Consider the following 27,382-nt stretch of genomic DNA (forward strand, 5'->3'; position numbering starts at 1 on the left):
ATGAGTACAAAGACCATGAAAATAGCCAGTAATGATTGCACAGGCCCATGGTGGTCTGTGTCCTTGAAGACAGCAGAAGTACTCAGCAAGTACTCCTCTTAGAAGAACAGAGACCCACCCTGAGGGGAACAGCTGGATTTAGAAATCAAATTGAGCCAGTATGGATAACTAACAGTAACAGAGAGAGAAGGAACAGGAAACAGAGGAGGCCCTAGAGAATTCTGTCGTGTGAACCACTGCACAAGAAAATACAACACGCACAGCCTTAGAATGCAAAAAAAAAAAAAAAACAGAGTGTTCTAGGAAACACACAGCTAAACGTGGAAACCCATACAACTCTGAGAGATGGGCTAAATGTTGAGTCTTTAAGGTAATATCAAGGGAGAAGGCTGGAAAAACATACTCATGTCATCCTCTCCTGCAGGAACCTTCTCCTAATTAACTAAGAATCTCTGTTGTATTGCAAAATAAAACAAAAAGGGAAAAGATTTAACCCAACTTTATCACAGGAAAAAGGATGAAAATTAATCAAGAAAAAGTTTTGATTAGAGGTAACTACAAAATACTGACAAATCATATGAAAATTATATTTTTTGTTTGAAATGATTAAAGCTTTGAAAGAGAAATATAAATCAGAAATAAAATATCTCTGAACAAAATGATAAAACAACACAGATCTGTGCAACAGTAAGTGGTATATTTTAGGAAAAAGAAAAATGAAGAGTTCTAAAATTAAAATTAAATTAGAAGGAACACATCAGAGGGTAAGCATAACAGAAAGCTTAATATGGGAAATTTAAAATGGTAAGAAATAAGGCAAATAGAGATAAAAATGTATAGATGTCTGGTAGAGATGATGAAACACATGTATAACTAATTTCTCTTAAAAAGAAAGTCAGGCAATTGATCAGAATAAGTAATAATAATGAAACACTAATTCAATAAAAGACCTGTCATAAAAAAGAATACATGTAAAATAAATATTAAAATGGCACAACTGTACCTGGCACAATGGACCCAGAGTGGTCAACATGCAATGTAGTCTAATTTGTGATCTGTAATTTTGAAGAAGTTTAATATGTTAATTTCTTTCTGTTGTTGCTTGTGTTCTTGGTGTTATGCCTAAGAACTCTTCAAGGTCATGAAGATATTTTTTCTATGTTTTTTTCTAAAAGGTCTTGTAGTTGTAGCTGTTATATTTAAGCCAATAATCCATTTTGAATTTTTTTTCAGTAATTTTTGCAGGTAGTGTGAGACAAGTTTCTAAATTATTTTTCATGTGGATATCCAATTATCTCAGCCATTTTTTAAAAAATGTAGTTCGAATTATATAGCACTATCTTATTTGAAAAATTTCTGCCTATAGTTTCAATTAGAATAAAACTTTTTAAGTGCAATCATTGGGTATTGATTTTTTATGAATAGCATTAGAAGTGGGTACATTTTGTTTTCAGAGATTGGGGGATTGTTTTGCAAAGAAAATCAGAGGTGCACACTGTAGTGTGTTTTGCCAGCCACCCCTGCCAAAGGGGTGACATCTTTGTGTTACCTTCTCTGACTCTACTTCTACTTCCTACTCTAAGCAAAATGACAGATTTCACAACTATTTTTTCATACTACTTTATAATATCTTCATTATTCCACTCTAGTGTAACTAAAATCTGTGTTACTGAAGAACAAGAGCTATCATTATATTCTCACATTTCTTAACCAAATGAAGACAGAGTTCAGAATAATATTAGAGAAGCTTACTCCAAGTAATGCATATTATCTTGGATATGATTTCTACTTACTAAACACTATTCCAATGACATTTATATGGTCTGCAAGTTCGTGTACTAGGAGGTAATAAATCACATGCAGTTGAGGATGTTTCTGGAGTTGGCTTTAGGCACATTTTTATCACCTGAACCCATGAGGTGTGCAGGTGAAGATACTTCCAGTAACATGGATGCAGACAGCTAACCATTTTTCTGGATTCTCAGTTGATGCTAGAGGATGCCAGAGATCAGTGAGGCATCATTTTTTAGGCCTGTCTTCACTTAATTATTCAGTCTATATGAACATAACTTGATCTTCAAACCAATATTTTCCAAAGTCTGTTTGTAGTTTCCTTTAGAAGCAGGTAAATGAAGCAGTGAAGTTTCTGCTGGCACAGGCTCTGTACCTGGGTATGGTGAAACTTTTATATCTCTCTCGCCTTCTGGAGCCCCATAGTCACACATGTGAATGAGTATAATTCTAGAATATAGAATTCTTCAGTTAATGAAGAATTAGAGGAGAACTGGAAGCTCACCAGGTGTTCTTTAAAAGAGTATTTAGGTTCCCTCATCATATCACTGTCACTTTGTTCTCTTAAAACAACAGTGAAATAAAAAAGCGGCAAGTTCATAATGAAGTTTTATCTCCAATGCTCAAAAAAGAAATAGAAAGGCAAGACATTTCAGCTAAAGGTTTCTGTTCTGTTTTCAATAGTGCCTGCTGACTATCCCCAGTGGCTTACTATGGAATCACAGCCTCTTAAAGGTGTCTTTTATTGATAAACAGTTTTTTGATGTTACTGTTTTTTAAAACAGAAACTTACCTCTCTTTCATATAAGTCCAGAAGCTGATTTGGCATCCCCAGTGTCACCAGGGGCCAGGCTTTTATCTTTCTGATCCATTATCTTCATGTGAAATTCCATTCTCAAGATGATTTCAAAGTCCAAAGTGATTGCTGCAGCTCCTGCCTTTGTATGCTCATTCCAGGTGGTGTAAAGAAGCAAAGGAAAAATACATAAGAACATCCCTCCAAACTAAGTCACCTTTAAGCAGAATTTCCTACAAACTCACACATTTTCTCCTCTTACATCACCTTGGCTAGAGCTTGTTGTTCCTCCAGGTTAACTGAGACATTGACAAATGAAACTTGCATATATTTAAGGTGTACAATGTGTTGTACAATATGCATATATATATATACACGTATATATACACACACACACATATTTATATACATATCACTATCAAGCAAAATAACATATCCATTGCCTCACATAGTTACCGTTTGTCTGTGTATGTATGTATGTGTGTGTACATATGCGTGTGTGTGTACGTGATGACAACATTTAGGATCTACTGTCTTTGCAAATTTCAAGCACAGAAGATAGTATTATTAACTATAGTCACCATGCTGCATATTAAACCTCCAGAACCTATTCATCTGGCGTAACTGAAACTTTGTACCCTTTTACCTACCATTGACCTAGCAATCCCACTCCTGGTATATATCCAAAGGAAATGAAATCAGATATCTGTACTTCCATGTTTATTGCAGAATCATTCACCACAGCCAGAATATGGAAAAAATGTAAGTGTTCACATACACATATTCGTACATATAGGAATTTTATTCCTATACATACAGAGGAATATTATTCAGCCTTAAAGAAGAAAATCTTTCCATTTGCAATGACATGGATGAAACTGAAGGGTATTATGCTAAGTCATATTAAACCTAGTCACAGAAAGACAAACACTGTCTTGTCTCACATACATGTAAAATCTAAAAAAGTCAAACCCAGAGAACCAGGAAATAGAATGGGGGTTCCCAGGGACTAGGGGATGGGACAAATAGGGAGATGTTTGTCAAAATGTATGAAGTTCCAGATGGCTCTCATTTGATAGGAAAATGGATATCCAGTCCTTTGCCATCAGATTTATTGCAGGTAGATCAAAAGAGTCATGGCATTTTTCTGACTGAGACAAACACAATAAAATTTCAGGAGCCAGGAGCCCATTACTCTCCTGTAATATCCATGCAGAATGCAAGGGTATTGTTTCATGTAAGTCTGAAATAGGATGAACTAGCAAAGAGAGCAGGGAGAGGCCACTGAGTTTTACATTTAGCACCCAATCAGGTGCTATATTTTATATTCTTCATAGTAATACAAAGATTATGCCCTTGAGAACATCACTTCATTCAAACAAACCTGAAAGACATTGAGCTGCATGGTTTCCACAGACCAAGTTTTTGGAAATATTTTATCAATTTCCTCATCTGGCTCAAGTTTATGTCTTAGAACAGGCAAACGATACAAGGCCATGTCACAGCAATCATTTGCAAGCTGCTGCTTTTTCTCCATTGTCTTGCTACGCCACACCTTGTTGATGGTGCTCATTCACCTGACCTCAAATACCATCTGCTCAGAGAGTCTGTCCCTGAGGACCATACCTTATGACCTCCTGGCTGCCTCCATACCCATAACACATGGACTTCACGCTCCGTAATGCCTGCTTTTTCTTTCCTTCACTTCATTACAAACTAAATTATCTTTATTTGCTTGCTAATGTGTTGCCTGCTCTCTAACACCCACCCACACCCAACAGAACATCAGCTCCAGGAGGACACCTGTCTGTCCCACCACTCTCTCTTTAGTGCCTAACTCTGTGCTGGTCTGCACTAGGGGATCAAAACATATTTGTGAAATGAATAAATAAAAGCTTAAAAATTCAGTATCTATGTGTAAAACTCTTTTTCTTTTTACTAAACAGCTATTTATGCTGGTGTTGCTCTTTTTTCCCTGTTTAAATTTGTTTAGGCCAGGTGTGGTAGTGCACGCCTGTAATCCCAGCACATTGGGAGGCTGAGGCAGGAGGATCACTTGAGCCTAGGAGTTTGAGTCTGTGGTGGGCAATCATTGCACCACTGCACTCCAGCCTGAGCCGCAGAGTGAGCCATCACCTAAAAAAAAATTATTTTATTAATTTTTTTGTTGATGCCACATCTTGTTGCCACATCTTATGCATTTATTGATGTATAATAGATATATATAGTTTGGAGTACATGTAATAATTTAATGCATTCATACGATTTGTTAAAATCAAATCAGTATACTTGGGATATCTATCACATTATACATTTAGCTTTTCTTTAAGCTATAATTATTTCAATTCTTCCAGCTATTTTGAAAAATACAATAGATTATTGCAAACTATAGTCATCCCACTGATCTGTCTACCACTAGGTCTTATTTCTTCTCTCAAACTGCATATTCCTACCCATCTTTTAAAGAGAAGTCTGGCATTCCCAGTTATGAAAAGACAATCTGATTCTTGGCCTGAGCTGACAGCTCTTGTTGAAGCATGCTCATTGTGGATCTTTTATTCATTTATTGGTGAATGACTAACAGAGGCTCTGACTAGTGTTCAGCGTACCTTTTGTAAATTCTGAGCAGAAAATAAATTGTATGAATAGGGCATTTCTTTTTCTGTTCACTTATCTTTTCTTTTTTATTGTACTTTAGGTTCTGGGGTACATGTGCAGATCATGCAGGATTGTTGCATAGGTACAAGATCTGTATGAATAGTTGGTATGATACACAGGATTTAAATTATACATGAAGTCCTGCAATTCTAAATGACCACTTCCACTCCTCGTTCACTGCCTTTAAGAGTTTTTCTTTCTCCTACAGACCCAGCGAACTCAGCCCCATCTATCCTGGATGGGTTTGACCATCGCAAAGCCATGGCTGGGCAGCTTGTGGAGCTGCCTTGCAAAGCACTTGGGCACCCTGAGCCAGATTACCGCTGGCTGAAGGACAACATGCCCCTGGACCTTTCCGGGAGGTTCCAGAAGACCGTGACGGGGCTGCTCATTGAGAACACTCGCCCCTCGGATTCAGGCAGCTATGTGTGTGAAGTGTCCAACAGATATGGAACTGCTAAGGTGATAGGCCGCCTGTACGTGAAACGTAAGTTGGATGGTAACTTGCAAAGGTGATGTTGGCTTCCAACGATAGAGCTCCTGTTATAAGCGAATCTCCATGCTCTCTCTGTAGCTTTTCATGGACTCCCAAAACAGCCCAGCTGAGATCAACAGAAACCCCATTTTGCAGATGTGAAAATTAATGCTTAAATGAGTTGCCCAAGGTTACACCACTGGAGAATTTTGGGTGTCTGATTTGATTTGAAGTCTGTGGTTTACATTAGGCCACAGACTATTACTTTTCCAAGATACAATTTCAAGGTAACACTACCTAGCTGATGAATTCACAATGGCCAGTGTCTCTAAAAATGGACAAAGGAAGGGGACAGGATTGCTCTTTCAGCACAGGTGATGGTAGCCAATCAAAGCAGTTGTCTTTTGTCTGTTTCCAGACCATTTCTGCTTTACATTTCTAAATGAGGTTATTATCAGCAAAAGCATCAAGCATAGCAAAATGTTAGACTTGTGCCTAGTATTATAAATCACCTACTCCAAAAATGATGAGTATATTTGATCTTCCACTGATTGCCTTGACTGTCTCGAGGAATGTGTTGAGAAGGATACTCAAGGCAGATTTGGAGGAAGCGGGGGATGTGATTGCAGGGGCACGATCTAATCTACTCAAACACCCTCAGTTTTACTGATGCAGAAACCAAATTAAAGTGATTACCCAAGATCACGTGGCCAGAAAAGGAAGGCAGAGCCTTAGTCAGAGAGGTCTTAGTTGCCAACGTAATGCTCCTTTTAAAACATATATTTACATTTGATGAGATAAATTGAACAAGTTTAACCACAAGAATCTCACACTGAAAATAGGAGGGTTTTTTAACTCTTTTTTCCCCAGGCCCATTCCTGTTTATGGAACTCTCTCTTCAGTGTCAACCCGAGTGTAGACTGCCTTAGCACAATACTAGCCTAAGAGAATACATTGACGTTAACTCTCCAAATGACTATCTGGAACAGGCTGTCCAGCCTGCGTCCTGCTAATATTTGAACATGTGTAAGCTGGGATTAGAAATAAATGGATGATAAAATCCACAGCTACACTTCTATAGCTGAAGAATCATGTGGATAAAATATTGCAGTATTAGACAATCAGTAAGACTTATTCCCAGGCTCAAAGTCTCTTCTATGTTAGAAGACCTCTCCTGACTGCCTGTTCTCTACTGAATAAAGTTTATGTCTTAGGATAGTACTGAAGGCATCTCAAGCAAATCTGTTTGGTCACATCTCCTATTGTTCTTGCATTAAAATTCATTTATGCTTAGCGTTCCATTATTGGAACGCTAAGCATGTGGGAGTTACTTACATCCTACTCCTCAAGGTCATAGCCAAGGTCTGATTACAAAAATTCAACATCTTGCAACCTCAGGCATAAAAACCTATTCCTGCTAAATCTAACTTCTTCTGAATCCCTCTACAAACCCATTCCTTTCTTGATTGCAAGTCGTATTACTCATGTTGCTTCCTCCACACTGAAGATTGTTTCCTAATACTCGGATATCTCGTACTTTCCACCTCTCTTAGCCTCCATCTGCAAAGACGTGTCGTTGCCCATTCTCCTCCTGTCTCCCACTAAACTCAGAGTGTGTTACTGCTCTCTCTCTCTCAAGGCACATATCACTATCTATATTTTAAAAGTCTCAGTTCTTAATGTGCTTGTTTTTATCACTGTTCTCTTCTTTCCACATTTGGCGGATTCTCAAATGCTTCTGGAATGTTCTCTGTCTCCCTTCTGACTGCTCCTTCTAACTGCAGAAGAAAACAGCTTCTTCCTTCCTGTCTCTCTTCTCTAATGGAAAGCATTCTCCTGGGCTCCAAATTCAGAACTGTCTTCTCGTCAAGCTCCTCTTTTCCTTAGGCTCTGTTTCATTTGTAGAGCTTCGAATTCCTCGCCTCTGAACATAAGCTCTGAATCTGTACTTGCAGCCTCGGCTTCCTTCATGAGTGTCAGACAAGTGTGTCAACCAGCTTTCTTTCAGAAATTTCGCTGGCACTTCAAAACAACAGTGTCGGATACCATGCCGCACTCTCCACCAGCTCTTTCTTCCAAATGGCTCTTGTTATTATTACCAATATCTTCCTCCCTCTCATCCCTCAAATGCAAACTTGAAATCTTGCATGCTCTTTAAGCCTTTCCTTCCTACCAAGTCCTGCAAATTAAATCTCCCAGAGTTATTCAGGTCTGTTCTCAACTTCTGTCCTGCCCTACATTGGGTCTTAATTGTATCTACACTAGACATGTGTAATATCTTCAGTGAGCAATTTTCCTTACTGTAAATTTTCAAAAGACCTATGACCTATTGATTCCACTAAAAGTATGTTTGAGCTGGGTGTGATGGCTTGTGTCTGTAGCAGAACCCAGCTAGTCAGGAGGCTGAGATAGAAAGGAGGAGTTTCAGGCTACAGAGAGCTGTGACTGCATCCCTGCACTCCAGCCTAGTTAACAGAGCAAGGCCCCATTTCTGGAAAGAAAAGAAAAAAAAAGTTACTTGCTAAACGTTCTTGAATACCTTCTTTAGTTATCTTCATTTAATCCCAAAATCTCAGGGACTCTGTTGCATCCAAACTGAATCAGAAACTATTTCTGAGACATCCCCCTGCTCCCGGCCTTAATTCATGTGGTTCCCAATCTCTGTGATTCCCTCTTTCCATGCTGGCTGGTCTCAGTTCTATTTATCTTTGGTATCTGTAGATTTCCTGCTTTTCTCATGGACACTCCTCCACATGTGTTCTGTCTCTCGTGGCCCCTGCATCACTCTGCTCGGTTATTACAGCCATTTATTAACTTTGTCTTATCACCTACAAGACTGAGCTCTTTGAGAACAGAGATTTTAAAGCGTGCTGAGATGGAAGGTTAGGAACAATTGGGGTAGAAAGCTTTCTTTCACCCACTTTTTGATACAGTTGGTTTTTTCTTGTACATTGTTTAGGTTCCTTGTAGATTCTAGATATTAGACCTTAGTTAGATGGATAGATTTTTTTCCCCTTTCTGTAGGTTGCTTGTTCACTCTGATGATAGTTTTTGCTGAGCAAAAGTTCTTTAGTTTAATTAGATCCCATTTGTCAATTTTGGTTTCTGTTGCAATTGCGTTTGCTGTTTTAGTCATGAAGTCTTTGCCCATGTGTATGTCCTGAGTGGCATTGCCTGGGTTTCCTTCTAGGGTTTTTATGGTTGTAGATTCTATGGTTGTAGGTTTTATGTTCGAGTCTTTCATTCATCTTGAGTTAATTTTTGTAAAAAGTATAAACAAACCTGTATATTCAGCACATGTATCCCAGAACTTAAAGTGAAATAAAATAATTAAAGTAGAAGATTATCAGAATTGATTAAAAAGCAAATCTTAGCCATCTGCCATCTACAAGAGAGGTTTGTTAAAGATGTATTTAAATGTCTTCTGGCCTCCATTTGCTTCTGATAAGCAATCAGAAATCATTTAGATCTTCACTTACCTTCATATTTCCCTATATGTCATTTGCCATTTTTGCTGTCTGCTTTAAAGAATTTCCTTTATTTTCAGTTTTCTGTAATTTGTGATATGACTAGACAGGATTTTCATCAGATCTTTCCTGCTCAGCACTTTCTGACCTTTAAAAATCTATAAATATATGCCTTTCACAAAAAAAAATTGTTTTCTGTCACTTACCTGTTGATTGGATTTGGTTAATTTACTTAATCTCTCAGAGTAACCATTTTCTGTTTTGTACAGCAGAGATGACACAAAATTTGCGGGATTAGAAGACTGACTTAAATGATACATGAAAGATAGTAATTTTGTAGCACATACTAGTTGCACTGTAAATATTATTCCATTTTGTCTTGTCTGTGAGTTTAACACCATCCTTGGCACATAACAGATGCTCAGTAAACGCTTTCTACATTGAATAAGGGTTGCTGAATTGAAAGCATAGGAAGACAAGAATGAGAGTTTCATCTTAGTCTAAATCCCTCAGCCTCATTTTAAAGAAAAACTCTGTTTCATGGTCACAAATTATAATACCAACCTGTTTTCTTTTTTCACAATTGTGTGTTATTGGCCCTGGGTAAAACACATATGGCATATGAGTGAGTATACATGCGTGTGTGAATGGCCCAGGGCAAACCCACAAGTGCTACCTTGGGACAAGACAAATAGAATTTACATGGTCAGTACTTATGTCACTATTGGTAGCCAGCACATTGCATTTCTTATTGTCAGCGGATTTATATCAACATCTTCACACAGACTCAGTGAAAAGGCAGTTTGACCAACATTATTCCACTTGTTGCTTAGAGAAATAAAGCCAGAAATTAAAAAAAAAAAATAGCAAAGAGGTTGTCCCCAAGCAAAATGTTACTCTGTAAAATAATATGGCTTATAGGAACTGAAAGGAGTATGGTTGCAGTAATGCACTTGCTTCGTTTAAAGTCCAGCACGTTGTTGAAATGATACCTAGTGATGTTTTTACCTTTTTTTTTTTCTCTCTCTCTCTCTCTTACCCAAATCTCCAGAGCCACTGAAAGCTACCATCAGTCCCAGAAAGGTTAAAAGCAGCGTGGGTAGCCAAGTTTCCTTGTCCTGCAGTGTGACAGGAACTGAGGACCAGGAACTCTCCTGGTACCGCAATGGTGAAATCCTCAACCCTGGAAAAAATGTGAGGATCACAGGGATCAACCACGAAAACCTTATAATGGATCACATGGTCAAAAGTGACGGGGGCGCATACCAGTGCTTTGTGCGCAAGGACAAGCTGTCCGCTCAAGACTATGTGCAGGTGGTCCTTGAAGGTCAGTGGGCCTCGTTATAGGGTACAGCTGAAAAAGAACACAAACCCAGAGCACTCAGAAAAGAAGAAGACAGGGTGAAGCAGTGCTGATCACTCAGTCTAGGCTCTCTGTCTCACCAGCTAGTACACTACCCTAAGTTTTCAAGCTAAATCAGGCAAATGGGAGAGAATGTTCTGATGAGGATGAAATTGTTTCATATTAGAAGTAATGTAAAATAAATATATACTGCCCACTCATGTCTTATAAGTTATTTCCCAAGATTTAATTCTTAGAAACTTGACGCTTAACAGTTTTGTTGACCATTCATATTTAGACCAGGGTCTTTCAAGAATGCCTTGCTTGGGGAACTTTCTTATGTGTTGTGGATATTTTGCAGCATCTCTGGCCTCTTTCCACTGGATACAAGCTAATAGCAACTTCCTTCAAGTTGTAACAACCAAAATGTCTCCAGATATTGCCAGGTGCTCGCTGGGTGGGGTGGGGGCAATAGCCTCTAGTGCAGAAGTACAACTTCAGAGTCAAAATGCAGAACCAAATGTCATCACAGCGGTTGTTGGAGTGAGAAAATGGCATCTGGTTGGTGCAGTTGTCCCTAGTTCCATCCCAGTGTTTACAGATTTAAGTAAATGAAATTTGTGAGGAATTAATTTGTGGTATAATAGCAGGTTTTAGATATTTTTTTGCTCTTTTAAACTGATTACTGCATACTAAATCTTCAAGCTTATCAGGCAGCCAGAGAAGGAAGCTATCACAGGCAGTATATATGTATCACTACATGATTGAACTAGCTTCTATCTATGTATTTGTGTGTGTTGTTGGAAATTATGTCTTTATATGTAATTTAAAACTTATCTGTTATCAATTGATTAAAATAATAAAATGATTTTGATACAGCCTAAAGGGAGAACAAACAAAACACGTTAATATATGAAAATAAGTTTAAATATATCTTCAATCTAAGACCATATTTCTGTTATTCTTCTTTAACCATAGCCATTTTTTTTAAGAAGTAGCAGGCTTAGCAATGAGATTCCTATTCTGATTGCAGACAGTGTGATTTTTGAAGCAGAGGTGAAATTAGCTGAAGGCATGGTATTTACACTAAATGCCTGACACTGTGTTCCATATAATAATTAAGTGCAGAAAGTAGTCAATTTGTACAGAACCAGTTTGCTAATGATGATGCACTCTAGTCCTTACATAGTTATATTTTTAGATTCTTTGTAGAAAAAGGGGATATTACCTTTCTAGGCCCAGTTACCTCGGCAACCATTTCATGTGACTAAGAAAACCTAAAGACCATATCGATAATCCATAATGATGTCAGAAGAGTTCAGGTTATCAGAGTGACAGCAAGAAAGATTTCAAGGACACTCAGGTCTCCCTGGAAAAATAATGTCTGCTTTCATCTCCAAAAGAGCCTGTCACTTGAACTAAAAAGGGTGCTGAGGAGCACAGCCAGCACACTCACGGATTTATTTGTCGCGTGTCAGCTTCCATTCAGGACAAGAAACTTCGCTTTATTTTTTTCTCTTCTGAGAGATGACAGTGCTAATGTAGCAAAAGAAAGCAGAAATGGAATTACAAATACATTTCTAGTACCTGCTTTTAAAGGGTATCCAGCTAGTTTCCTCTGGAAAATAAAAATACTCCCATTGTTCTCACTGAAATAGTGATGGATTAAAGTAAAATTATAAAAAATTGCAATACTGTGAACTAGGACTGACCATTAATATAATGGAATATCTGGGAGTATTTCCTATGAGTGATTCCTATAAAATTGAATTTAATAGTTATAGATTCAGAATAAAACCTTAGTACCTGGTAAATGGAATGATTTAAAGAAAAAAAAAAGAATAATAAGAGTTTTCAGTTTTGGGGATGGTGAAATAGCATGTATCGGACTAACTCCAAAACTGATAAAAATGAGAAACTTTGGGAAAAGCAAAAGTATATGTAAACACTTGAGAGACATTAAAAGCAAATTGTGGAGTGTCCTCTTCCACTGAGGATGCATGTGAACTACAAAAATGTGGGAGAGAATACAAGTGTGCAATAAAAAAAAATAATTAGACATACAAAAAACAGAATTCTGTGACCAAAGGACAAAAGACAAGCAACAGAAACAAATCATGAGAGGACCCCGACATTAGAACTGGCAGACAAGGACTTTGCAGTGATTTAAAATATGTCCAGTAACTTAAAGGAAAATATGGACTGAAGGACTAAACGTATGGGAAAGACCAACAGAGATACAGAAACTATAGAAAAGAATCAATAGAAATGAAAAAAAAAAAATCACCGTATTCACTTTAATATAAGATTAGAGAAGGAAGAAGAAAGTATCAGTGAACTTGAAGATCAATCTCAGAAAATTATCCAATCTGAAGCATGGAAAGAAGGAAGACCACAAAGAAAATGATTAGAGCTTTGGCGACAAGTGGGACATCATCAGATGGCCTAACATACATGTATGACTAGAGGCCCAGAAAAATAGGAGATAGGGAATATGGAAGAAAAAAGTATTTCGAGAAATGATGGCCTTAGTTTTAGCAACTTTGGTATAAAAGTAAGGCTGCAGATCTAAGAAACTCAGCAAACTCCAAAAGTAAACACAAAGAACATTCTATATCAGTACATCAGAGTTAAGCTGCTGAAAACCAAAGATAAAGATGAAAACCTAAAAATCTGAGGGAGAAAAATATTACATAAAGGGGACATCAATAATAAATGATGGATGATTCATCAGATATTTTAGAGGACAGGAGACAATGAAGCAACATCTTTAAAATGTTGAAAAGAAAACGAAAAACAAAGACACAAGCCCTGCCAATGTAGACTTTTTTTTTTTTCCCAGATAGAGTCTGGCTCTGTCGCCAGGCTGGAGTGCAGTGGAGTGATCTTGGCTAACTGCAACTTCCACCTCCCAGGTTCAAGTGATTCTCCTGCCTCAGCCTCCCATGTAGCTGGGACTACAGGTGTGTGCCACCACGCCCAGCTAATTTTTGTATTTTTAGTAGAGACAAGGTTTTCCCATGTTGGCCAGAATGGTATTGATCTCTTGACCTTGTGATCTACCTGCCTTGGCCTCCCAGAGTGCTGGGATTACAGGTGTGAGCCATAGCACCTGACTGCCAACATAGACTTCTATAGCAAAAAAAAAAAAAAAAAGTCAGCAACAGAAGGCTTTAAAACTTAAGGCAAAGTAAAGATATTTTTAGTAATAAAAAGGTGAAAGAATATGATGTCAGCAGACTTGCACGTTAATAAATGACAAATTAAGTCATGCAGGGTATAGAAAATGGACACATATCTGCAGGATATAGGTAAAATGGAACGGAAATGAAACATAAAATGAAAACACATCCATAGAAATACCATGAGAAATGGTAAATATATTAATAAATATTTAGCAAAATTGTGTTTTCCTTTTTAATTTCTTTGAACAATTGACAGTTATTGCATTGTAAAATTACAACACTTAACCATGTATGGTGGCGCATGCCTGTAATCCCAACACTGTAGGAAGCTAAGACGGGCGGCTCACTTAAGATCAGGAGTTTGAGACCAGTCTGGCCAACATGGCAAAATCCCATCTCTACTAATACAAATATTAGCCAGGTGTGGTGGCATGTGTGGTGGCATGTGTCTGTAAATTCAGCTATAAGCAGAGGCAGAAAAATAGCTTGAACCCAAGAAGCAAAGGTTGCAGTGAGCTAAGATCATGCCACTGCATTCCAGCCTCAGTGACAGAGTAAGACTCCATCTCTAAAAATAAAAAAAATAATAAAATTACAACACTTTATTATAGAGTTAATAAATAGATATAATAAACAGTGCAGAATTATTTGTTGCAAGGTTCTTAAACTTCACATAAAGCGCTGCAATTTTAACTTTTAGTATACATGATTTAAAACCTATACACACACATAGATACACTTACAGATCTGTGTGTGTGTGTATTAATCAATTGGAGCTTATCTTGTAAATACAAGATTGGAAGAACATTAAAAATCTAATCCATATAAGTCACTATATTAGTGGAATAAGAGAGCAGATCCAATTGATTATCTTAATATATACAGAAAAGATCATTTGATGAAATTCAGCATCCATTCAGCATAAAGAATCTCTAGCAAATTAGAGACTCTGGGGATCTTCCTCGACCTGATAAGTGGCATCTATGAACAGTCTACTGCTAAAATTATACTCACCGGTTAAACACTAAATGTTTTTCATTTCAGATTGCGACCAAGGCAAGGATGCCGATATCCAGCACTTCTATTTAACATTATCCTAGCAGCCCTACTTAGGCTTGAGTAGAAATAAGATGCATGGGATTTGGAAAGGAAAAATTTCAGCTGTCTTAATTATAGGTGGTGGTGTTTACAAAGACTATCCCAAGAAAGTGATAAAGTAATTTCTATAAGTGTGTTTTAAAAGTTATTGGCTATAATAGTAATATACAAAATGCAATTTTATTTCTATATACTCAGAACAAACAATTGGAAACTAATATCTTGAAACTTTCATTTTCAATAACATAAAACATAGGAATATGTTTTAAACAAATGTAAAATATTTCAACATATAAAAATACAAAACTCTGCTAACATAAAATTGAAATAACCTAAAAAATTGAAAAGATATATCATGTTCAAGAATTAGAAAACTAATTCTTAAGTTAATAATTCTCTCTAAGATGATTAATTTCAAGCAAAACCAGGGCATGGTGGCTTGTGCCTGTAATCCTAGTACCTTTGGAGCTTGAGGCAGGGGGGATCCCTGTAGCCCAGGAGTTTGAGACCAGCCTGGGAAACATTGCAAAACTTTGTCTCTAAATAAAAAAAAAAAAAAAAAAAAAAATTAGGTGTACTGGTGTGCACCTGCAGTCCCAGCTACTTGGGGGATTGTGCCACGCCAAGTATAACAGAGGGAAATGCTGTCTCAAAAAAAAAATTTTAAAAACCACACATACATGTGTATGTATCTTTTCAACAAATTAACACTAAAACAATAAATGTATGGCAAAAAACGAGTACTAATTCCTACATCACACTTCATATCCACACATTAATCGGATTAATCTGCTATACATACAGAGTTGAATGTAAAATATAAAGCAGTAAAGTCTCTAAAAGTAAACATGGAAGAATTCTTCATGATTTGTGAATAGGTAATGATTTCTTAGGACAAAACAAGCATTAAATGTCAACACAAACTCATTAAGAAAAGAAAAAGGCAAGCAGAGACTGGGAGAAAATAGTTTATGCACACACAAACATGCTAAATATATATAATCTCTATAAGATATCTGACAACTATATCTGATTGTTATAATATATCTGACATGGATACTATATATATATATATATATATACACATATATATATATATATATATATATATATATATATATATATATATCTCCTTGTATTTCACTTACATAAAGATTTCCATTTGTTGTCTTCCACAACAAATCAGGAACAAAAGCAAAAACAATCTGATATAACAAAGGGCAGAAGAGTTGAGCAGACACTCACTAAAGTAAACACACGGATGACCAACAGGCATGTAAAACACATGGCTTCCGTGGTATTTCTCGGGAAAACATACAGCCTACATTTAATCATGAAGAAATATGAGACAAACCCAATTTCAGCAACTGGCTACAAAATTGCTCTTCAAAAATATAAAAGTCAAGAAACACAAAAGAGACTGAAGAATGTTCCAGATGAAAAGAGGCTGAAGTGACATGAGAAATAAATAATGGGTGACACTGACTGTACTGGAAAAAATAGTGGTGAGGGATATTAGTGGTCGTCAATAGAATTTTGCTGGGCTGTGTGTTAGATAATGGTACTGTTCCAAAGTTACATCTTCTAATTATATTCTAAGTGTACTCTGGTTATGATGGAATATATGCACATATAAAGAGTGCATACTCTACTATTATGTTTCTTCAAAGCTCAAGCACAGGCAAAACCAGCACATCGTAATAGGAATCAGAGCAGTGATACATGTTGGATGGGGATTTATTGAAAGCAGCCCTTAGGGAATTTTGGTGATGGAAATGTTTTATATCTTGATCGTTTTGGTGGTTACTCAGGTGTGTATATATTTAGCAAAACTAAGCTGTACACTTAAGATCTGTATATTTCACTGTATGTAAAATTTGCCTACAAGAAAAGAAGTATAACTGAAGAAAACTTTCCTAAACACTTGAGTTTTCAGAGCTTAATGTAAAACCCAGTGAAAAGAAATTTACAGCTAAACCCATTTTACAAAAAACATGGCATTATAAAGGACACATGAAATAACTCCAGTACTCCTAAGCATTAGTGACTGACCATGGACAATGAATAGCAGTCATGATGACATCTAACTTCTCTGTAAAATTAAACACAGGACATGATGAGGTAATGTCTGCAGTGCATAAAAGGCAAAAGCACAGATATTTCATTTTAATATTTTAAAGTTTTCTTTTTCATCTCTGATAGTAAGAGACAAAATGCTTACAACCCAAGGATGCTGCAATATGCTACTTAGGAGCACATCTAGGAGAAAATACACTCCAAGGCCTTCTCCAGCCACCTGAAACATGAGCTGTAATGAAGAAGCAAGATTCAGGAATTTGAGAGGGAATCAAGGGTGGAGGGGTGGACGGAAGAGCTGCAGCACAGCCCCACCACTGTCAAGACCCTACATAACTGGCCGCCCCAGCCAAAAGCTAGGCCAAAGTTCTGGGGGAATGAGTGACACTTTCCTCAAAGGTGTTTGAAACTACTGACCATTAACTGTCATCTTTCCCTGATGGAATTGCAAGCTATCCTAAATTTTGCTTGCCTCCTTTCTTTTTGTCTGTACTTTCCAATTTTTAACAAGAAAGATAATCAAGAATGAAGACATACTGTTTTTATAATAAAAATTAAAAACAAGAAAACAATAGTAATTCTTTCATTATGGGACAACCCTTTAATGGATCATAAAAATTCTTTTAAAAAACACAAAATGTCCCCTACAGCAAGGTCTCTTACCAGACTCAGAAATCCTGTGGCATATGATTGCAATTATGTCAAAATGACCCACTTATGCCTAGAAAAAATGTGTCACAATGTTGATTTGTGTGCCTGAGGCTGGCTGACCTATTGGTAACTTTCTTCTGATTTTCATATATTTCCTTTAATAGGCACATATTTCTTTTTATAAATGAAAAAGCATATAAAAAGGAAGCATGCATTTGTAATTATTACTGTATAATAAGAAAAAACCATATGCATGATAGAAAAATAATGGAATATGAAATTTTGATATACGTAAACATACTGAATTTCTCTACAGAGCCTTCTCTAAAACTAAGATCCTAGTTTGCCTGCGACAGTTCTGGGTCATGTCTGTTCTCTGGCATAATTATTAGTCATATCTGTTTCCATCTCAAAAGTCTCCCAGGTTGGATGATAAATTATATGGCCAGCCTACTTAAGATACTTTGAGAGACATTTAAAACACGCTTAAGTACCCTACTTAAGATATCTTTAGAGGTTTTTAACATGTGGCATTTAATAGAAACTTTATTTAGCTTCTACCCATTCTCAGAGACTTCCTGGAAATTTGTATGTAATTACCATCAGTAATTAAAGCTATAAAAGAGGACTTCTTATGAGAAAATGATGAGGATGAGATCATCAGTCTTTTGCTGCTTTCCTTTATTCCTGTAAGCAATTCTGTAGTGAGAAAACCGCAAACAACTTGAGGGAAATATTAGGTTGATGCAAAAGTAATTGCTGTTTTTGCCATTACTTTTTGCAATCACTCTTGTGCCAACCGAACAGATAAAGTGACTGTTTGTGGGGTTAAGAAGGTGTGGCTTTTCCCTCTGTTTATAACTTTGTGTGGGGAAACACCGCTTTCCAATTAGGGACTTCTTGGGAGCTGTCATTGTTTAACCTGAGTATCTGAGCTGTGTTATCATTCCTCTTAAGTCAATCAGAAAATGTAGAAGCAGTTTATTAAATCTTGCTAATGCTGTGCTTACCTGTTTTGAAAATAGTGAACTGTCGTTCTGATTGAAGTTCTTGCTTTATCTGTAAAACCAGACCTTTTTGGTCATGTTTAACAACTACTACATCTACCTCCTAGACAGTAAATAAATGTACTTGGAAGTTGTTTAATTATTTGTATGTGCCACTTTCTTCCATCATTTGTTTTCCTGCAGATGGAACTCCCAAAATTATTTCTGCCTTTAGTGAAAAGGTGGTGAGTCCAGCAGAGCCGGTGTCCCTCATGTGCAACGTGAAGGGAACACCTTTGCCCACGATCACGTGGACGCTGGACGACGACCCGATTCTCAAGGGTGGCAGTCACCGCATCAGCCAGATGATCACGTCGGAGGGCAACGTGGTCAGCTACCTGAACATCTCCAGCTCCCAGGTCCGGGACGGGGGAGTCTACCGCTGCACAGCCAACAACTCGGCGGGAGTCGTCCTGTACCAGGCTCGAATAAACGTAAGAGGTGCTTGTCAAATCAGCTCCTCAAAAAAACACACATGACTCATTGTAGTGGAGAAGAAGGGTTCTGCATGCACCGAGCCGGGGCTTGGAATGCCAGAGCGGATTAAGCGCTGCTTCCCATTTCCTACTGTCTCCTTCCTACTCAGGAATGGCACTGACTGGGTTCATGTTGGAAATGGCATTTTGGTTTCTGTAGTCAGCTTGTTCTTTTTTACCCTAGATCTGTTCACCAGATGTTTCCTTTCCTGGTTCATGCTCTGCATGCCCTTTTCTTTCTCCTTCTCTTCGGTTCTTCCACATTCATGGTAAACCTTCATGTACATGGTATTAAACTCACATTCATGCTGCAACATGGTGTAACCTCCATCATCATCCTAGATTTTACAGAGAGAGTTAAACAATTGATCAGTTGCTGCCAGTGTTTTCACCAAAAGTGCATGATTGTCCAGCGTAGACTAGTTACTTTCCATTAATTACATTGCCTTTTAGTTTGTAATTCAGAACATTTTCATAGAAATAGCTGATAAAGTAACACTCGTTTGAATTTAAGAAAAGGAAAGAAAAACCTTCTTTGTAGAAAATACCACATGCAAAAATATTTGTTTAACTGAAAAAGATGTGCTTCCATGAATATAATCTACATTTTTAACTCAAGGAAAAGTGTACCCATTTCCCCACGTGAAATGTACCCTTAAATTATTTTCAACAGTTTCTCTGTGTCTCTCCAGGGCCTGCAAGCATTCGACCAATGAAAAATATCACAGCAATAGCTGGACGGGACACATACATTCACTGTCGTGTGATCGGCTATCCGTATTACTCCATTAAGTGGTACAAGAACTCTAACCTGCTGCCTTTTAACCACCGCCAAGTGGCATTTGAGAACAATGGAACTCTTAAACTTTCGGATGTGCAAAAGGAAGTGGACGAGGGGGAGTACACGTGCAACGTGTTGGTTCAACCACAACTCTCCACCAGCCAGAGCGTCCACGTGACTGTGAAAGGTAAGCCCTGTTTCTCCCAGTTCCCACACGACTCACTCCACGGCCCAGCTACTTCCCAGACCAGCGAATGGGTGTCAGGTAATCTAAGGTCTGCCTATTTAGAGCAGGACAGTTGTACAGGCTGGAGAATGATAGGGAGCCTGAGATGTCCTCTTGACTACTGACTGAACCTTCACAGGACCTATGGTTGATCTAATTTTCTCTCCAGGTAGAATTTTGGCTTGGTTTTCCAGAGGACATGTGTTGTTAACATTGCAGCTGAAGAAAGGAGCACATCATTGGCTTGGTTATTTAGTTACCTGTGAGATGATTTTAAAATAGACAATTTTCTTTTCCTAAAACCTCCTAAAAGCAAGTTCTCTCAGAACTTAACTGGAAGGGATTTTCTGTATTGGATGAGGATTTCAAGCAAACGTCTTATCTTCAGTAGATGAGCAGGTGAAAGCAACAACATAGAAATTATATGTTTAAAGGATGCCACAGAACATTTTCTTTATTAAATTATTCTTTACATCATGACATGGACTATCATGGAATCTACCTGTCAGGATGATTTCTAGAGATCTTGCAATTCAACTGCAATCTCCTTACCAGAAAAAACAGTAAGGTGATCAGACTCAGCCAGGGATACAGCTTTGTAGTGGCAGACCCTTAGAAAAACATTTCTTCTATTCTCCAAGTCCGTTTCCTGAGCTGAATATGAAATAAAATTGTTTTAATTATGTAAAGAATATACATGAGGTAGGTCCTAAGAATAGAACTAATATTTTATAAAACTACTTCCACAACCTGTGGATATTGCTTCTAGCCACACTGAGCCACCTGCCTGAGCTGCCCAAGCTATCTCCCCAGGCACCAATAATTGTCTTTTAGTTGCTCTTGTTACAAAGTTGCATAGGTTTCCTGTGGTCTGCCCCAACCTTCTTTTCCCACCAACCCTGTGAGTTTTCCTTTTTGAGAACTCCTGCAAACACACACACACATGAAAATAATAATATACATGTTATTATGGGCCATATATTGCATTACATTATATATTATAGAATATGTATTATGTATTGTATGTCAGATATGCCTGCACATAATTATAAATCCATTTTTAGTAACTACATACCTTGAACATTTCCTCAACTCACTAGATGTTCTTGGTAAATCAGGCTGGTGATAGCTGCATAAAGGTTCGTTTTCTGATTGTGTTTATTTCTTTAATCCTCATTTACAGAACATCTGCTTCATGCCAGGCACATCTCTAGGCACCAAGAAATACAATAATGAGGAAGTTCTGCAAAGACCTTCCCCTCTTTGACTCTCTTCTCAGTCAGGAGAGACAAACAATAAATAAAACAAGTGAATAAGCCAGAAAACACCTGATGGTACTCCATACATACTATGTAGATAATTAAAACATGGCAGTATCTTTTTGTTTGTTTGTTTGTTTGAGATGGAGTCTTGTTCTGTCGTCCAGGCTGGAGTGCAGTGGTGCAATCTCGGCTCACTGCAACCTCCGCCTCCTGGGTCCAGGCAATTCTCCTGCCTCAGCCTCCTGAGTAGCTGGGATTACAGGCACACGCCACCACGTCTGGCTAATTTTTTGTATTTTTAATTGAGTTGGGGTTTCACCATGTTAGCCCGGATGGTCTTGATCTCCTGACCTCGTGATCAGCCCACCTCGGCCTCCCAAAATGCTGGGATCACAGGCATGAGCCACCACACCCAGCTGACAGTATCTTAATGGTTGATTCCAAAAGTCAGATGACATATCAACACATTTCTGTACTCTGCCATCTTAAAATTCATTGGTCTATGATACCCTTGGAAGGAATGTGTTACCCACACATTATTTTGTAACAGAAAAAGTTGATCATTTGGAAATGATTGGTTCACTGTGCTATGCAGATCTTCCAAATGTTGACACAATTTGTTATATAATATTAAAATATCAAAACTAACATTACCATGATCTCATCAGAAAGTCTTCAGGTATTGGTAAACTGTCAAGTTCATGGTGATGAATACAAGTTTTCTAAAATTCAATTTTTTCTTGAAACTTTGAATTTTATTATTTATAATAAACACCATCAATTGTAATCATAGGAGGGATAGGTTTCTTTCTCTCTAAGAAATTGTCTGACAAATAGAAAAGGCTGCATAACCATCATTTTTAGGTAGCCATTCTTTTAAGAAAGAAATGGAATTTCATGAAAAGAAAAGCAGCTGGCTGAACTTGCAACTCAAGCAAACATAGGCATCCTCTGCTTGAAGACAGCTGTGCTGCTCAGGAGGCAGAGGAAACACTGTGCCTTCTTCCCATTTTATTACACAGGGCATAGAACATTAAAAGTAACATGAGCTTCAGGGAAAAGATGTAATAAAACTGTGATTTTTGTTGCTTCATCAAGTGTCTGCGAATGAATCTGGTATTTTTTAAGAACAAACTTGGAGTATGCATTGGTAAACAGTACAGTGAGGACCCGTCGTGTTACTGCCACTGCTGGGATTCGTGCTAAGGCCCAACAGTCTCACCCACCATCGCTTTTGCTCCAACAGTGCAAATATCAACACGTGAGAAAGGCAAACAGTGTCTTAGCATTGTCAGGAAAACGATTTTCTTCTTACAAATCACCTAAAATGGTCTCAGGGATCCCTAGAGGTCTGTGAGGTACATTTTGAAAATATCTAATATGGTGCTAAAAATGTACTTTATTTCTAATGTTTGACCATTACAAATGATGCATCAAATGAGCTGCTTTATGCACTGGCCTTTGTCTGATTTTAAGATTTTTTTTTTCAAGAGAAATTTCCAAAAGTATGACCATTGGATAAATAGGTATAATATTTTAATGTAATTTTTAGGAGACATTAATTTAAACAAAGGCCATTTGAATCATTAACTTTTATTCTTTAAATTTGCCAGACCAATATACATCAGTATATTCATCTTGATCCTTTTGAAGTGACAGAAACCAGCTCAAACTAGCTTGTGCCCAAAAGAATAATTTATTGTCTCTTGTAAACAATATATCTATGATTTTAGAAAATAATTCAACCGAATAATTTTGTCTTCAGGAGCTTCTTTTCTTCTGAACACCTATCATACAGTATAAAATTTGTCATCTCTTTCGTAAGTACTCGCAAACAAAAGAAGGAAAGTATTATTCTATATGTTATTTCATTGCAATTGTCTGGAGAGAAATAGCAGTTGTTGGGATTTGGGGCTTGCAAAATTTATCAGAGCGGCCAGGAAAGGCTGCCTTAAAAATGTGAGATTCTAAGCAAAGAGGTGGAGGGGTTCAAGACAGCTCATGGCTATTTGGGGGAGGAACTTCCTAAGCAAAGGGAAAAGATAGAGCCACAGTATCTAGAGTATGCCTGGCAAGTTCGAGGAATAATAGAGAGGCTGGTGTGGCAGGGACCAAGTGAATGAGAAAAAAACTAAGAGGCCTTGGGTCAAAAGAAGCAGAGCCTTTTCATGGATGACTTACTAGATCAGGACTTGGGTTTTCAGGACATGGGGTTTTCTGAGATGGGGGCTTTATTGGATGACTTTAAATAGAAAAGTCACATGGTCAGACTGAGGTTTTAAAAGGTTTTAGCCAGGCATGGTGGGACAAGCTTGTAGTTCAGCTGCTCCAGAGGCTGAGATAGGAGAATACTTTGAGTCCAGTAGTTTGAGATTGTGGTGCACTGTATTTCCACCTGTGAATAACCACTGCACTTCAGCATGGGCAACATAATGAGACCCCATCTTTAAAAAAGAAGAATAAGGATGCATCTGATTCCAGTGCTAAGAATGGTCTATGTGGGGAAAGGGAGCAAGCAGAATGACCTGATGGAAAGTGATTCCAGGTGAGAGATGTTGGCAGCTTGGACCAGGGGGACAGCAGAGGAGTTGGTGGGTAGAAGATAGATTCTAGATCTATTTTGAAGGTCTATTCAACTGGTTTACCTAGTGGTTGGATAAAAGTGTGAGAAAAATACATACACCAAGGACCAGTCAGGCTTCTGGCCTGAGTGGCAGGAAGAATGGCATTCTCCTGAGTCAGCAGAAGTTGCCGTGGAAAGGTTTGAGAAAGGCAATTGTTTAGTTATCAATGTGTTGAGGTTGAAATATACACTAAACAAATAAGTGGATGCTCTCGGGAGGAAATTAGATATGAGAGAGTAGAGTTCAGGAATCCAGGTTGTGGATCTGGTGACATCAGTGAATAGATGATGCTCAATACCACGGCCTGGATGGGACCCTCAGGGGACTCTGTGTGCCACACTGCAGATTTTGACTTCATGTGGACAGACTTCTCCAGCTCTCAGTCAGGCTCACATTAGAACCGTTCACAAATATCTGAAGATAAAGTCTGATGAAAATTCAAACAAGGACTGTGTGAAATGTAAGTTTTTCCCCTTTTTAGATTTCCCAGATTGGCACAGATCCATGTATTGACTATGACCCTATTGGTTTCAAGGTGTAAGAACCCAAATTACCTCTGTTTAAGCAGCCAAGTGAAGAGGCGCACAACTGTAATCCCAGTTATTGGGAGGCCTGGGTGTGATATAGTACACAACTGTAGTTCCAGCTACTCTGGAGACTGAGACAAGAGGATGGCTTGAGGCCAGGGGTGTGAGGCTGCAGAGAACTATTCCCAATACACAGTAGTAATTATACACCATCCACAGTCTTATCCTTTACTCAGATCTTAGAAAGTCTAAAACTAATTGACTTCTGAACATTTAAATTTACATTTTAAAATATTTTAATCTCAACACTTTGGTAAACTGAGGCAGGAAGATCACTTGAGGCCAGGAGTTTGAGATCAACCTGGCTAATATGGCAAAACCCAGTCTCTACTAAAAATACAAAAATTAGCCAGGCATGGTGGCACACATCTGTAATCCTAGCTACTCAGTTGGCTGAGGAGGGAGAATGGCTTGAACCCAGGAGGCAGAGGTTGCAGTGAGCCAATATAGCACCACTGCACTCCAGCCTGGGTGACAGGGCAGGACTCTGTCTCAATCAATCAATCAATAAAATGTTTTTAAATGAAATGTTAATATATTAATTAAATTACACTCCAGTGGTTGGGATCGTGGTTCATCAAGGATTTTTAAAAATTAACAACCTTTACTACTTTCAATTATAGGGTATTGCGGGGGGGGGAGATAATAAATCAGCAAATTTTAGAAAAAGACTTAGAATTTTGGCTTTTCCTGTGGATTTAAATTGAAAGAGACTTTCTTATTTTGTTCATATAAATGCAGCTCCACTACCTTTCCTTGGAGATCACACAGTGAATATTTCACCCAGCTAATTTTGGAAGAGCAAACCTGAAGCCTCAGAAATTGGCTTCCTTGGGAAGTGAAAGTGGCCCAGTTGATCCCAGCAATAACACTGTCAACAGTGAAACCAAATTATTGTTATCTTATCTCCAGGAGGTTTGGTTTAAAAAAAAAATACTGGGTATAGCAGAAAGTGTGTGCATATAGGTTTAGATGATATTTGGAAACAATACTATTTCTTCATCATGTCTTTTTTTGGTAATAGTCAGAACCCTTCTGCTTATCTTTGGCATATGCCTGGAATAACTGTTTTTTAATTTCAAAGATTGATATAAATAATATGCTTATTATTGATGGTGGTTGAGGCTTAAGCAGTTCTGAAATGCATGTAACTATCCAGAAATGCAAGTTTGCTGCCTTCAAACATACAGGCAGAAGTAAAAGTGAGACTCCCTTCTTTTACTTCGTTTCAATTTAACAAGAAGTTTTGTATTTAACACATTTTCAAGCTTTGTCTTTCCCACTTGAGGTGCCACATTGAGCTTAAACAGTGCCTAATTGAGTGTTCTAATTGCTGGGGATCAACGCCACCACGAAAGTTAATTGGCTGCTGGATAAAAAATGTCACCTTCTATTTGTATTTATATAAAACTTTATAGTTTACAGAACACTTTCATCTGTGTCACCTTAAAACTCACAGTGAGTCTGTAATGTAGACACAGCGCAAGCAGAGAGACAATAGGAGATGAGACTGTGCAGTCATGCAGTAATGCATTCAAGACTCAGACTCAGATGCTTCGATTCCAACACAATCCCATGGTGACTCTCAGGAGAATAATTTGTATTGCAGTGGAAAGCCAGGGTAGGAGTGGGGAGAAATGACTACAAAGAACCCAGGAATGAAGCTATTTAAAAAGTCAAGAAAGATAATGTGTTAAAATATAGGGCAAAAGATATTGAGGGGCTATTTTAAGAGAGAGAGAATTTGTTAAATTGGAGAGAGAAAAAGGAAAGGATTTGGTGAAAGAGGGCAGGTCGGAATGAGCGATGACTCCAGAAGGTCTTGCTTGGGTGGTGGAGAGGGTGAGATGAGTGAGGTGGCATCTCAGCAGCTTGGTGAAAGCCTTAGCATGGCAGGGTTGGTCTAAAGTGCCTGTGGGTCACCATTCTGCCTTCAGACCATGTAGATTAAAAAAAAAAAAAAACCACAGACTAAAATTTGTAGAGAAAGATAGTTAAAACTACAGGTAAATAAATGTTTTAAGAATCACCAAGCTCTGAGTTATATTTTATGAGGATTTTTTAGAAGTTAATGTTTGCCAATAAGGAGATGAAACGGCCATGCTAGGAATGCAGAGAACAACCAGAAACATTCGCTTTTACATGCTTCGTTTCTTTTCCGTATTTGTGACGATTTCCCATTTTAATTTACCACTTTTGTTTTTACCATGTCCTCCTTCGGACTGAAGGGAGAATGAGATGTCACTGCCAGGGTTTCCAGCTCCTGTGTTGGTGGTACTTTGGATACTGTAGCCCAACAGGGACACCATTCTGCGCATTTTGACGTTAAAATCCTGCTTCCACTGCAGCTTTTTGTCCTATGCTATGTCTCATCTGTCACCTTAACGTCTTGCTGTATCGCTGTTGGTGCAAGTGGGGAAATGAACGCTGAGTTAAAAATAGTGCTGCAAGTTTGTCTGCTCGCCTTCTACGGGAGGAGAGCGAGTGGCTGGGGAGGCCGGCTTCTAATGACATCATTCTTCAGGGGCTGACAACAAATGTCATCTGGCCTGGGTGGAGGGACAGCTTTGTGCACAGAAGCACCCTTGGCAGTGTCCCCACTCCCGATTTCAGACATTTGCTCATTTGCTGTTCCAACCAGGGCACTGTCAACTTCCACCGAATTCCAAGCCCAACTCTGTCTACAAGGAAGTGTCTTTCATTCTTTATCTGTCACCTTCTTCCACTTTCTCGCTATCGCTCTAGATACTAGAGTCGTTTACAGTATTGTTTATGGAAATGACAGCATTTGGAGGTGACTTTTCTATTTTAGTTCCTCACTGAAATTGAGCAATGGTTAAC

At 38.0% G+C, this 27,382-nt stretch overlaps 1 protein-coding gene across 2 annotated transcripts in view; it reads left to right on the forward strand.

Annotated features, from left to right (window-relative positions):
- The window catches only part of DSCAM (DS cell adhesion molecule), a 746,447-nt gene that overhangs the window by 445,539 nt on the left and 273,526 nt on the right, over positions 1-27,382 (forward strand). For both annotated transcript variants that reach the window (XM_074389246.1, XM_074389247.1), the window contains exons 5-8: positions 5,454-5,732; positions 10,239-10,514; positions 18,730-19,026; positions 19,754-20,029. In XM_074389246.1, coding sequence (XP_074245347.1) covers positions 5,454-5,732; positions 10,239-10,514; positions 18,730-19,026; positions 19,754-20,029 — 1,128 coding nt within the window. The remainder of the gene's footprint in view (positions 1-5,453; positions 5,733-10,238; positions 10,515-18,729; positions 19,027-19,753; positions 20,030-27,382) is intronic.

This window comes from Saimiri boliviensis, chromosome 18, assembly GCF_048565385.1.
Source record: "Saimiri boliviensis isolate mSaiBol1 chromosome 18, mSaiBol1.pri, whole genome shotgun sequence".
NCBI lineage: Eukaryota > Metazoa > Chordata > Mammalia > Primates > Cebidae > Saimiri > Saimiri boliviensis.